The sequence below is a fragment of the Podarcis vaucheri genome (assembly GCF_965113315.1).
Source record: "Podarcis vaucheri genome assembly, chromosome: 6".
In the NCBI taxonomy this organism is placed as follows: Eukaryota; Metazoa; Chordata; class Lepidosauria; order Squamata; family Lacertidae; genus Podarcis; species Podarcis vaucheri.
Genome location: NC_138764.1, coordinates 103694738 through 103708789, shown reverse-complemented (window position 1 = coordinate 103708789; position 14052 = coordinate 103694738). Strand labels below are relative to the sequence as shown.

At 48.1% G+C, this 14052-nt stretch overlaps 1 protein-coding gene across 6 annotated transcripts in view; it reads left to right on the top strand.

Annotated features, from left to right (window-relative positions):
- LOC309534075 (sodium-dependent lysophosphatidylcholine symporter 1-B-like) overlaps positions 1-11166 on the top strand; it is a 46501-nt gene extending 35335 nt beyond the window's left edge. For 5 of the 6 annotated variants that reach the window (XM_082226015.1, XM_082226018.1, XM_082226017.1 and 2 more), the window contains exons 11-14: positions 1074-1186; positions 4057-4200; positions 5145-5321; positions 8195-11166. In XM_082226015.1, the coding sequence (XP_082082141.1) occupies positions 1074-1186; positions 4057-4200; positions 5145-5321; positions 8195-8240 (480 nt within the window). In that variant the 3' untranslated portion in view covers positions 8241-11166. The remainder of the gene's footprint in view (positions 1-1073; positions 1187-4056; positions 4201-5144; positions 5322-8194) is intronic. The other variant, XM_082226016.1, reaches the window with a different exon arrangement.
- Positions 11167-14052: the final 2886 nt, after the last annotated feature.

The window sequence follows — 14052 nt, the reverse complement described above, 5'->3', positions numbered from 1 at the left end:
GTAACAAACCTGTGATGTGGAGGAAAACACCTTGGATAATGCCCTTTTCTCCACCAGGCATTGTGCCAGGAGAAAGCAGGATTGGAGCATCTCTGAAATTTTTCTACCCTGCAGATTAAAAGTACTAAGTACTTAAAAGTACTATGTCAGCAAAAAAGCACCTGACACATCTATGATGTGCTTTGAAAAAGAGAGAGAGAGTGAGTCAGTGAGATTACACATTTCCAGAAGAGAGATATTGGTCCAAGACTGCACTGTGACTGCAGAGGCGAGCCTTAAACACTGTATATCGCCTAATATAATGTTAAGAGCCAACTGGCTATAGAAAACCATCAGGGATAGGTTGGAAAAATATATATGCCAAATTCCAGAGGGGTAACAAATGAGACCTACAAGTAAAGCTGTAGATCAGGCTGTGGAACTCCTGCTGCGCTCCGAAGGCTTGTGGATAGCTGCCTGAAGCCCCCGGAGCGCAGCCTTTGAAGCCTCCGCAGAGCAGCGGGGGGCCTTCACCCCACTGCCCTGCGGAGGCTTTGCGCAGCCATCCCCAAGCTAGAACAGCGAGACGGAGTGCTGCGCAGCGCTCCATCTCCCTGTGTTGGCTTTGGCCTTAGCCGCACAGCCTGCGTTCGCTCTATAGGACGCACACACATTTCGCCTTCATTTTTGGAGGGGAAAAAGTGCGTCCTATAGAGCGAAAAATACGGTAGATGGCTGTGAGGAAGTGAGAGCTTTCCGTCTTGGCAACTGATGGAGGAAGACCAGCAGGAACGAGCTGTGTGTTCATTAGGCCTGACATCCCACCAAGTGTGTGGAGGTCGAATTTTTGCAAATAAAGAGTTCACCCCATCTTTGAACTGTGTGATTACGGACTGGCATGCTTCTGCGACAAGACCCCCATAGGAATCCCGCAAGCCTGAGTGCGAGAGCACCTCTCCCCACTTGGCGATTTCCCACAACTGGCATTCAGGTGTATCCCATCTCTGAAAGCGTAGGTAGATCACGGTCCACGAGGTGCTTCTTTTTCCTCTTTTTCTTTCCCCTCCTCCTCCTGCTCACCTTGTCTGCTGCAGCTGATCATCCCGTCTCTCATTGTTATCACGGTCGTGACCCACAACTTCCTGGTCTACGTTTTCATGGTCGCCCTGGCAGGAAGCAGCCTCGCCGTCCTCTACTTGTTGCCATGGTGAGCGGAAGGGAAGTCCCGAACAATAGCGGCCTTGTCTGGGGAGGGTGTACCGCATCCGGACGGAAGCTTCCTGAAACCCCGTGTTATGCTTTCCAGCATTTCGGCACTCTGGGAACTCTCAGAGTCACTTGGTTCATAAAATGCAGCGCTAGGCACATGGGTGTGAGAAAACCAAGCATGAGAGAGATTTATAACAGGGTCTGCTGCTGTGTTTGCTTCAGCAAGTTTTTCCCTTTGGAGTTTTCTGTTCTAATTCCTACTTGCCCCTTGATATGACCAGCCCAAGAGATTTTGCCGTTTGAGGCAAAACAAAATAAGGTGGCTGGAGGTGGCCCAGGGAGGTCCCGATACTCTGAAGGCAGTGGGAGAGAAAATGGGAGGCTGGAGGTGGCAGCAGGCACAGAAGGTGGCAAGTGGCGCGCTCCTTGTGGACCAGATCTGCCTTCCCTCCCAGCTTTCCCCAGCCTTCTACCTGAGGCGAGTGCCTCACTGAGGCTAATGGATGAGCCGGCCTTGCTCCTCTATCTCATCTGTCTTTCGATACGATGATACGATACGATAATCTTTATTGTCATTGTCCCATGCAGAACAATGAAATTGAAGAAATCTATAACGGACATTCAAAAACCAACAAGCCTGCTATCCCAGCTTGGTTAACCCCCTAAAAACTCTGATACCCCCTAATTAAATACAATATATGGGTGGCGCTGTGGGTTAAACCGCAGAGGCTAGGACTTGCTGATCAGAAGGTTGGCAGTTCGAATCCCCGCGACGGGGTGAGCTCCCGTTCCTCGGTCCCTGCTCCTGCCAACCTAGCAGTTCAAAAGCACGTCAAAGTGCAAGTAGATAAATAGGTACCGCTCCGGTGGGAAGGTAAATGGCGTTTCCGTGCGCTGCTCTGGTTTGCCAGAAGTGGCTTAGTCCTGCTGGCCACATGACCCGGAAGCTGTACGCCGGCTCCCTCGGCCAGTAAAGCGAGATGAGCGCTGCAACCCCAGAGTCGGTCATGACTGGACCTAATGGTCAGGGGTCCCTTTACCTTTACTTTACTCCCACAGAGACTACGTTACACTGCGTTTAAAACCAAAATCGCATTTGGATAGAAACTCTTTCTCAGGCAGCTAGTCCTAGTCTTTATAACCCTGTACCTCCTTCCAGAAGGCAGAAGCTGAAAGAGATCATTTCCGGGGTGCACACTATCCTGCGCTATCTCTGCAGCTTTCTTATGGCACCTGGAAGCGTAGATTTCATCCAAGGTGGGAAGAGTGCACCCAATTATTCTCTCTAGATGATCAAGGCCCTTCCAGTGGGTCAAAGCAAATTATTAGCTCCAGCAAAGCCCCTAAGAGCCCACCTTGTTCCTCTAGCACCCTTACCGCTCCCAGGGCAAATCGTGCCCCCAACTTGAGGGTTGTCAGAACCTTTGGGGACATTTGTATCTCAATTTTGGGCTAATTTTGTCCACTGGGACTGGCAGCAGCTCTGCGAGGTCCAGGGCAAATGTAGCTTAGTAAAGTCCCCGAGTGCCTGGGAAATCTGAGTCCCTGGGCTTCGTCCCTTTTGCACCGGCAGTTGCTACTTTGCTGGTGGACTTTCTGAGATAAGGAAAAAGATGGAGTGAACCGCACTTGCTTGACACAGATTCCTTGTGAAGGAATCGGAACGAATGCTCTGCAGGCAACCTCCCTGTAGACTTTGTGCAAAAACATTGAGTAAGGTAAAGGTAAAGGGACCCCTGACCGTTAGGTCCAGTCGTGGCCGACTCTGGGGTTGCGGCGCTCATCTCGCTTTATTGGCCGAGGGAGCCGGCGTACAGCTTCCGGGTCATGTGGCCAGCATGACTAAGCCGCTTCTGGCGAACCAGAGCAGCGCACGGAAACGCCGTTTACCTTCCCGCCGGAGCGGTACCTATTTATCTACTTGCACTTTGACGTGCTTTCGAACTGCTAAGTTGGCAGGAGCAGGGACCAAAAAACGCAGCTTCTCCAGCCAGTAAAGCTAATATTATTATAATGACGTATATAATCTTCCTATAATAATTTCACAGTAGGGCATAGTACTAAAGAAACTAATGATCTGCCATCCTCTTCACTTAGAGAATTCCATGCAACACAAATAATCCCATACATCATTTATAAAAGCATAATGGGGGAAACTGTGGGAAAATAATAGATGGTAAGTAGAAAGAATCCAAAATTATTATTTAAGGAACTAATGGATGCACTGGTTTTTCAGAGCTGAAAAGAGACTGTTGTTGTTTTTTATCTTTTCACTTGTTGGGTTTTCCAAGTGTGTACAGCATCTGTTACTAAAAACCTCAATGAGAGGATATGGGGGAAACTTTTATCACTGGATATCAAACGTTAAAGGTAAAGGTAAAGGGACCCCTGACCATTCGGTCCAGTCGTGACCAAATCTGGGGTTGCAGCGCTCATCTCGCTCTATAGGCCAAGGGAGCCGGCGTTTGTCCACAGACAGCTTCCGGGTCATGTGGCCAGCATGGCGAACCAGAGCAGCACATGGAAATGCCATTTACCTTCCTGCCAGAGTGGTACCTATTTATCTACTTGCACTTTGACGTGCTTTCGAACTGCTAGGTTGGCAGGAGCAGGGACTGAGCAACGGGAGCTCACCCCGTCGCGGGAATTTGAACCTCCAACCTTCTGATCAGCAAGTCCTAGGCTCAGTGGTTTAACCCACAGCGGCACCCGGGTCCCTTAAAACATTGAGATTTACCGTATGTTTAATAGGGAAGTTGTCTTGAAGCAACCTTAGATTTGCTCGCTTATGGGTGAATTGTTGCTTGATGCTGTGGTGACTGTCTTGCAGGTGCAAACCGCTTGACTTGATCTCCTCCTGTTCCCCAGGTCCATGCTTCCAGATGCTGTGGACGATTTCAAGCTGCAGAACCCCACCTGCCTCAACCTGGAAGCTTTCTTCTACTCGTTCTACGTTTTCTTCAACAAGCTCGCCGCTGGCCTCTCCCTTGGGATTTCCACCATGAGTCTGCAGTAAGCCTCCTAAGCCACAAACGCTGTCCCAAAATCCCTTTTGCTTCCTAGGAAGGGAGAATGACCTAGAGCAGGGGTCAGCAAACTTTTTCAGCAGGGGGCCGGTCTGCTGTCCCTCAGATCTTGTGGGGGGCCGGACTATATTTTTTTTTGGGGGGGGAATGAACGAATTACTATGCCCTGCGGGTGGCGCTGTGATCTAAACCACTAAGCCTCTTGGGCTTGCTGATCAGAAGGTCGGCAGTTCAAATCCCTGTGACGGGGTGAGCTCCCGTTGCTCGGTCCCTGCTCCTGCCAACCTAGCAGTTTGAAAGCACGTCAATAGTGCAAGTAGATAAATAGGTACCGCTCTGGCGGGAAGGCAAACGGTGTTTCCATGCGCTGTTCTGGTTCGCCAGAAGCGGCTTAGTCATGCTGGCCACATGACCCGGAAAACTGTCTGTGGACAAACACCAGCTCCCTCGGCTTTTAAAGCGAGATGTGCGCTGCAACCCCAGAGTCGTTCATGACTGGACTTAATTGTCAGGGGTCCCTTTACCTTTACCTTTTACAAATAACCCAGAGATGCATTTTAAATAAAAGGACACATTCTACTCATGTAAAAACACGCTGATTCCCCGACCATCCGCGGTCCGGATTGGGCCAGATCCGGCCCCCAGGCCTTACTTTGCCTACCCAGAGGCAGGGCTGGCTTAAGAGCCCTCATGGTGCAGTGGTTAGAGTGATGGACTCTAACCTGGGAGACCCGGGTTCAAATCCCCCACTCGGCCATGGAGCTCTCACTGGGTGACCTTGAGCCAGTCACCAGTTTAAGCTTCCTAACAGCGTTGTTGTTGTGAGGATAAATGAGGAGGAAGGGAACCACGCTCCTTGGAGGAAAAAGTGGCATATAAACAAAGAAATAATCTTTTTTTTTTTTTTTAAAAAAAAGCCATCATTTCCAGTTTTGCAGGTTACAGAGCCACGGACTGCACACATAACCCCCAGGTGATCCTGACGCTGCAAATTCTAATGGCGCCTGTTCCCATTGCCCTGCTGCTGTCCTCCATGGCAGTCTTCTTCTCCTACCCCATCGATGAAAAGCGGAGGAAGCAGATCAGAGTGGAAATGGAGACGACTGGGTAAGGATGGAGTTCTCCGATGTGGTGCAGAAGAGTTGGAGAACCTTAAAGTGCTGGAGGGTCGCCCCTAATTAAAGGCACAGGCTTCCCTATCCTAAAGGCTTGGGTTGGGCATTTTAGACCACATGTAATAAATAATAATAATAATAATAATAATAATAATAATAATAATATTTTTTTATTTATATCCCGCTCTCCCCAGCCGAAGCCGGACTCAGGGCGGCTAACAACAATAAAATAATACAACATTCTAAAATCATTTCATTATAAAATTAATTCAAATCAAATTAATGGCAACCATTGGGCTAGAGTTCTGTGAAGACTGCCAAAGGAGGGAGTCAGACTGTGCCCTTGCCAAAGGCCTGGTGGAACAGCTCTGTCTTGCAGGTCCTGCAGAAAGATGTCAAGTCCCGCAGGGCCCTAGTCTCTTGTGACAGAGCATTCCACCAGATCGGGGCCACAGCCGAAAAAGCCCTGGCTCTGGTTGTGGCCAGCCTAACCTCTCTGTGGCCTGGGACCTCCAAGATGTTTTTGTTTGAAGACCGTAAGTTCCTCTGTGGGACATACCAGGAGAGGCTGTCCCATAGGTATGAGGGTCATAGGCCATATAGGGCTTTAAAAGTTAAAACCAGCACCATAAACCTGATCCTGTACTCCACCGGGAGCCAGGGCAGCTGGTATAGCACCGGTGAATGTGATCCCGTGGCAAGGACCCCGTAAGGAGTAGCATTCTGCACCCGCTGGAGTTTCTGGGTCAGTCTCAAGAACAGCCCCTGCAAACATCTTCCAAGACAATAATGCCCATTTACACCACAAAGAGCTCATAATCCACCTACTCTCAGCAGCCAGAAACATCATAGCCAGACACTGGAGAGACCTGTCAGGAGTAAGCATGGACCAGTGGTACCAAATAGTCTGGGAAACAGCCTATTAGAAAAACTAACCAACAAACTGACATGGGGACAAATAGAAGAAGACGCCTTCACCCCGGTATGGCTACCCCTTTATCACATACACAGCCCAACAAGACAGCAACAAGAATCCGCCGACAGCATACAAATCAATCTGGCTAACCTGATTCAAAAATACATACTCACACCCTGCTCACACACAAAAACAATTCTCACTGCAGCCAACCAAAGACAACCAACCACACGCTAGGCCACCTCAACCTCTCTCACCACCAAGGAAATACAACAAGTGAATAGGGAACCACGCAGAGGGCCTTCTCAGTGGTGGCACCCGCCCTGTGGAACGCCCTCCCACCAGATGTCAAAGAGAAAAGCAACTATCAGACTTTTAGAAGACATCTGAAGGCAGCCCTGTTTAGGGAAGCTTTTAATGTTTAACAGACCACTGTATTTTAATACTTTGTTGGAAGCCGCCCAGAGTGGCTGGGGAAGCCCAGCCAGATAGGCGGGGTATGTATAAATTAATTAATTAATAATTATAGTAAGAGAACCCATAAAGTAATACTGACACTAAGTAGAATAATAGAAGCATAACCACCCCACTCGCCATTCCTTCCTCCCCCTCTTCCCCCCTTTTTCTCCTCCTCCTTCTTTTTCCTAATTGTTTAAACCAATTCATGAACCAAGAACTTATACATTGACCACTAGTAATGAAAAATGCAGATATTTTTTCCACATTTATTATGCTATGGTTGTGATATACAAATGACATGAGAAAACTTGGTATACTTATTTGTATAACATTATTCTTGTTTATAAAACCCAATAATATTAATAAGAAGAAGCCACAGGCACTGGGAGTATGGTTTTTTTCTCTCCCCACACATTAACCGCTAGCCATGGGGGCAGCAGCTTCAAAGGTTTGGATATTTCATTGTATATGCAGTACCTTTGGAACCGAACCCACACGTAAGACAAGATCATGCTGTAGATGTCAACTGGCTTGGCAGTCAAGTCATTCCATCTTTCCAGGGAACCCTGAGAAATAATAATATAACAATAACAATGATTTATTATTTATACCCCGCCCATCTGGCTGGGTTTCCCCAGCCACTCTGGACAGCTTCCAACAAAATATTAAAATACAGTAGTCCGTCAAACATTAAAAGCTTCCCTAAACAGGGCTGCCTTCAAATGTCTTCTAAAAGTCTGGTAGTTGACATCTGGTGGGAGGGAGTCATAGCTGTCAACTTTTCCCTTTTCTTGCGAGGAATCCTATTCGGAATAAGGGAATTTCCCTTAAATAAAGGGGAAAGTTGACCGCTATGGGGGGAGTTCCAGAGGGCGGGTGCCACCACTGAGAAGGCCCTCTGCCTGGTTCCCTGTAACTTGGCTTTTCGCAGTGAGGGAATCGCCAGAATGCCCTTGGTGCTGGACCTCAGTGTCTGGGCTGAGTGATGGGGGTGGAGACGCTCCTTCAGGTATACTGGATATGCTTTCATTGGGGCTGAAGGAGGCAAAAGAAAATGCACAGAGAGGGAAGAGAGGCCAATCTCCTTCCACTGACCTTAGCCAGCCAAAATCACCTATCCTCCCCCCACCCCCAAAAGTCTTTACCCAGGGCTGGGGAGCCTCCTGGCCATAGCCCTGATGAGGCCTATCCTGGATCCCAAAGCTGCTTCCCCCATGTGTGATGTGGGGTGAGTGGCAGGTGGAGAGACGTCTGTTTATGCACAATTTGCAGTGCGTTCCCAATGGTGCCTGCACATGTTTGCTGGGGCTGATGGGAATTGTAGTCCAACAGCTTCCTGGGGCACCAGGTCTGCAAAGGGTGCTCTACGAGTTTGTTTGCCCTCTTTCGGAGAGATCTGCGTGCCTATTCCATAATTTCCCACTCTGCACCAACCTTTAGACGCTGAGCCTCTCCTCCAATTTCACGTTCATCTTTGCTGTTTTTCTAAGCAGGCATCAGGGTCAGACAGAACGCCCAGAATCAGAGGCAAGTTAGTCTCTGGAGGGAATTCATGACTCCTTGCAGGAAAGTTGCGGATGCTTCTTGCCTCTGGTTGCAACACTACAAAGGACAGGTCTCTGGCGTCTTCCTTTTTTTCATCCAGGAGCAGCAGTGAAGACATCTCGGGCGCTTCCGCAAGATGCCAAAGAAATTAACTCCACGGAGCTCAACGTTTTTACAACCATCTCTCGCCCAGGGACAAATCCCTGAGGATGGAACAAGCAGAGACTTCGCTTTAAAAACTGGAATGAACTTCTTTCTCAGGGGAGCAGGAACAAGCTGGTGGTTCTACAAACACAGGGACTTTTAATGTACATTTATGTAACAAATATCTCTTGCCTTGGAAAGAGAATGGATTGTGCTATGATTCAGTGACTCGTCTTCTGCACTTATACGATTTATGTAAGCTCCTCACATATGAGTAAGGAAACTAGGCCAAATGCATATTCAATTTCAGGACATTTTAGAGAACTGGAACTCAGCTGCCCGGAGGTTGACCCCGGGCAGCTGCGCACAATATCATTATGGGTCTCTCTCAACCCCAGTCATTTTCACAGGTATTTTGGTCTTCTGCAATCTCCGGAACACAAAGCTATCTTCTTTGCAAGCTGAACTGGGACCTCTATGCATTTCTCTGTATGGTGGCATCTGTTTGATACCTACCCATGGCAAGAAGGATGCTTATTTAGCTCAGTTTAGAGAGGCAGAGGGCATGATCTTAGCGGTAGAGAACATGCCGTGAATATTGAAGGTCTCAGGTTCCACCTTCAATGTCTTGAGTTAACAGATCTCAGGTTAGGAGGGCTGAGGAGCTGATTGGAGAGTCAGAGTAGATAATTCTGAGCTAGAAGGATCTGTGTCCAGAGGGAAGTAAGATGTGACTCACCCAGCTGGCCGGGCACGAGTTGACCTTTCTCCAGGTCCTGACTGGGACCTACCATGACGTTCTTCTGACAGGCTATTAGCATTATGTTCCCAAGCGCTCCAGGTCAAGGCAAGCACAGCACTGAACATGCTGATGAGACCTCCCTGGCCCAGACCGATCCTTAGCTTCCAACCTCCCCTACAAAATAGCCTCGTAGTTTCCACTTTCCTGGTTAGGGGAATTGCCTCCCTCCGGTGGGGGAAACAAGGCTCTGGTGCACACCAGAACCTGTTCCCAGCCTTCTGACGACACGACACCTGCCTGTTTGTGAGGCTATGGATGCTGACATCCTTCAAGCCATTTAGCAACGGAATCTTGTGGTCTGGTCTATTTCGGTATGTGCTAATGTGGTTGCCATGCACACTGATGGCTTTTATCTGTGTTTTTAACTAGACTGCGAGTCATTAGTGATTTGCCTGTTTATTGCACAGAGCCAGAGCAACAATAGGTGCCTTGTGAATCACGCCGTGGAGCCAGGTTGACATTTCAGAAATAAGATTCCTTTTTAAAAATAATAACAATTAACTGGGGTGTTTTTTCCCCAGGGGGAGTTGTGTGTGACTAAGAAGCTGCGGCTGACCATGTCTCAGTTGCAGAAGCTTTATTCTTCCAGTGCAAATGACATTCCCCTTCGTGCCTCTCATTGCTATGTGACTGGGATCAGAGGGTCAAAGGTTGTGACTTATTAAGGTGGGCCTGAGATTTCCCCCCACTGGAAGCCTACCGCCAGGAAGATCGAAGACAGAGAACACCAAAATGTTGCAAAGCTTACTGCAGCATTTGGATTCTCTGTCACAACATAGGTAGTTGCTGTAACGTATTGGATTCAAAGAGTCCTTCAGTCAACACACACACACATGCTGTTAGACAAGCCACCCTTCTCTAGACATTTTGTTAAGTTCTGGGTGAAGATATCAGACGACACAGCGATTCTTCACACAGCTCTTGTTTATTCACAGGCCAGAACAGAACTGGGCTGAAGGGTTCAGCCAGCCTGCTTATATAGCGTTCAACTACAAAGCAACAGTAACAACTTTCTGTAACTATCCAATCACTGAACTTCACCTTCAATTCCTTATTTGCATATGCGGACCTGAGTGAAAACTATCTACCGTATCCCCCTGCTGGCCCAGGGTGAGAACTTCAGGACATAACACCCCTCCCCACTGAGATAAGGTGTTAGTTACAATCGTAATGGTTTCCTTAATATACAGCACTACACGTAATGGATCAATTAGGCACAAAAACATATTGGTTACATTTCACAGACTTCCATTAGATCGACAGTGTTACATGTCCAACAACATAGTCCTTTAAATAAGTTGGGCGCTTGGATACTATACTGGCCCACCGTACAAAGTTGTTGTAAGGGTCACAGTGTACATGACATGGTTTGAAACCTCTAAAGAGCTGCACAGATGTGATCTCTTTTTATTACAGCCACAGCTATGCCCAGATTCTTGCCAGATTCAGCACTGCTACATGCAATGCTTCTCTGATCTTCCTCAGCAAAGACCTGGGGAAACAGAAGCAGTTGCGCTGTTGCCTTTTGCTGAAAAGCAGCTGATTTCTCGTCTGCAACCCAGGGCCAGAAACGCACTTCAGGAGTGGGCTGCTGTGTACAGCTTGTTCCCTCTCTGCCCCTGCAGCTTCGTTCCCATTATATTCTGGGTTGCTCCCTCCTCCTTCCGAAAGGCGGTGGCTTTTTGGTGCCAGGAAATCAAAAGCTGCTGTTATCCCATCCTACTAAAAGCCTCACAATTGGTGTAATTTGTATTCAGGTATTCTTGTAACTTGCATGTTACACCGTGTGGGCTGGAAGAGTAACGAGCGTCAAGCTGTGCTTTATACTTCGGAGTTTGACTGAATATTTGCATTTTCCGAGGCTGACATCTCTCGAGTTGTTTCGTTTCAGCTGACAAAAGCTGCCTTTCTCATTTTGTATTTTGTATGCTTTGACAACCAATACAGATGTTTCTGTTTCCTCCCTTCTCATACACTGTCCCTTATTCTTCAGCAGGAGGGGGCGAGGAGCATCTATTCCATTCCTGCCTCTCACTTCTGTGTGTTTGCAGCGGAGGGTGGTGAGAGAAAGCCCATATATAGGGAAGGAGGTGGGTTTTCTCTCTTAAGATAAGAATTCTGCAGTGTAGGCTGAAAACTCCTTTTGCTTCTTGGAAAATGGGAATAGGAGAGGGGGCCCCAGGTACCTCAGAGCTGGACCGGCCTGTGGTGAAACACATATAGTGGTACCTTGGTTGTCAAACTTAATCCGTTCCGTTCAACTCCTGGAACCATTTGAAAACCAAAGCACAGCTTCCGATTGGCTGCAGGAGTTTCCTGCACTCAGTCACAGAAGCCGTGTCGGATGTTCGGCTTCCAAAAAACGTTCGCAAATAAGAACACTTACTTCTGGATTTGCAGCGTTCAGGAGCTGATTTGTTCGGGAGCCAAGCCGTTCGAAAAACCAAGGTACCACTGTAGTTGATTTCAGTGATGCAAACCAAGCTAACCGATGGGCATTTTCTGCAGACGAGGATTGATTGGGATAGGTTGGTGGGCAAGACAAGCTAAACAGCAAGTGGGACTTAGGGCAAATGGTTGCAGCGTGGAGTGCTTCTGTTGTGAGATGCTCATAAGAACACGAGAGCCCTGGTGTCAAGGCAAAGCCTCATCGAGTCCAACATTTTGTTCTCAAAGTGGCCAGCCAAATGTCGATAGGAAGCCCTCAAGCAGTACTCAGAGCAGAGGCGCACTCTTCCCAATTGCATCAGGCTGGGGAAGGCTGCCTTAGGCTACCGTATTTTTCGCTTCATAAGATGCACCTGACAATAAGACACACATAGTTCTTAGAGGAGGAAAACAAGAAAAAATATTCTGAACGAAACAGTGGATGTATGATTTTTTGGGTGCAGGCTGTAGCCATGGACATGCTGTGTGATCTGATGGTGAATTTGGGGACCCAATGCAAAAATCCTGAGGATCCATGTGGATCTGTGCTTTGTAACCACATTTTTGCACCATTGCAACCCCAGGAAACAGTGGATGCGTGATTTTTTTGGTGCAGGCTGTAGCCATGGACATGCTATGTGATTTGATGGTGAATTTGGGGTGACCCAATGTAAAAATCCTGAGGATCCATGGGCTTTAACCTCCTCCTTCTCAGGCAGCCTCCACTAGCATCCCTTATCTCTCTCCCGATCCCACCGATCAGCTGCTTCCTTTCAACACTCCCTTCCCCCTTGTTTGCCTTTGTGTCTTTTCCTTAGCTGGAGCAGTTTTTTGCTCCTCCTTTTCTTCTAATTTCTCTCCTTATTGCTTTAGTCTTCCTGTCTCCTCTCCGTGCAAGTTTGCTGCCTTTACCTCCCCCCTCCCAGGCAGCCTCCTTTATTGCTAGCATCCCTTATCTCCCTCCCCGATCACTTGCTGATTAGTGGCTTTGTTTCCACACCCACTTCCCTCTTAAAAAAAAAGAAAAAAGCATGATCTGCTTTTTGCCCCTGGGCAATTCGGCTCCAGGGACCACACATTCGCTCCATAAGACGCACAGACATTTCCCCTCACTTTTTAGGAAGAAAAAAGTGCGTCTTATGGAGTGAAAAATACGGTATTTTGGAAGGTGCAATAGTTTAGTGGCAAAGCACATTCTTCTCACACAGACCCTCCTGCCCCGAAACCTTGCCATCTTCAGTTAAAAGGACCAGGAATGGCAGATTTGTCAATGATTCTCAGTTTGGAGCAGGCAGTTCTAAGCCAGATGGATCCTTGTTTTTTAGCGCTGCAAAACAAGGCGGATAAAGTTTTCGCTTCAGTATGTCTTAAACCTTCTGTGCAATTATTTGTCCTTGCCTCTTCTGTTTTAACTCCACAAGGGCACCCGAAGGAGAAAGATTTCATGACAAGCGCAGCTGCCGTCACTTACATCAGAATCATTCACTTCAAATCAGGGGTTCTTTCTTCTGTGTTCTAAAAACTGGATATACTTCTGATAAAAATATATATTCCTAGCTGTGTGTCTCCCCAGAGGGTTTCTCCATTTCAAAGGATAAAGGCTGCTTGTGGTTTGAGAAGAAAACTGCCTTTGAATACTGAGCACTCTTCAAAATTTGACCTTACAGAGAATCTTCCATTTTTAGCGATGCCTCGTGACCCTGTCAAAATGAATGCAAAGAAGTAATTTGAGGGGTGTTAAGCTACAAGAAGAGTGTGCTTCGGGGTTTATCTTTCAGTTTGAATATTGATATCCTACTGCACACTTTTAAGTCGATTCCTGAGGTTGAGACAGGCAGAATTGATGAGTTCTACTGCTGAATTAATTAAGAGCATGAGAATAAATCCCAGCTGGATTGGCCAGTGGCTCAATGAGTCCAGCATTCTGTTCTGACAGATGCTCGTGTGCGTTCAACAGAATATTCAAGGGAACCAAATTGTTGTGATTTATTTGTTTAATTTTTATACCGCCCTTTATAGATCTCAGGGCCAGTGGCGGAGAGCAGTCGGGGGTGTGGCTGGCAAATATCCCAGGGGTGTGGCATGCGTCCTGGGGGCGTGGCATGTGTATTAGGGGTGTGGCATGTGTCCCAGGGGCGTGACATGCATCCTGGGGGTGTGGCATGCCTCCTGAGGGCGTGGCATGTGTCCCAGGGGTGTTGCATGCGTCCTGGGGGTGTGACGCCCAGTGCGGGATGGGGGAGCAGCCGCGATGGCACCCCACCAGGATCGCGCCGCTGGTGGTGATCTCAGGGCCAGTGGCGGAGGGGGCGGAGAGTAGGCGGGGGCATGGCTGGTGCATGTCCCGGGGGTGTGGCATGCGTCCTGGGGGTGTGGCATGCGTCCTGGGGGTGTGGCATGCGTCCTAGGGGCATGACATGTGTTCCAGGG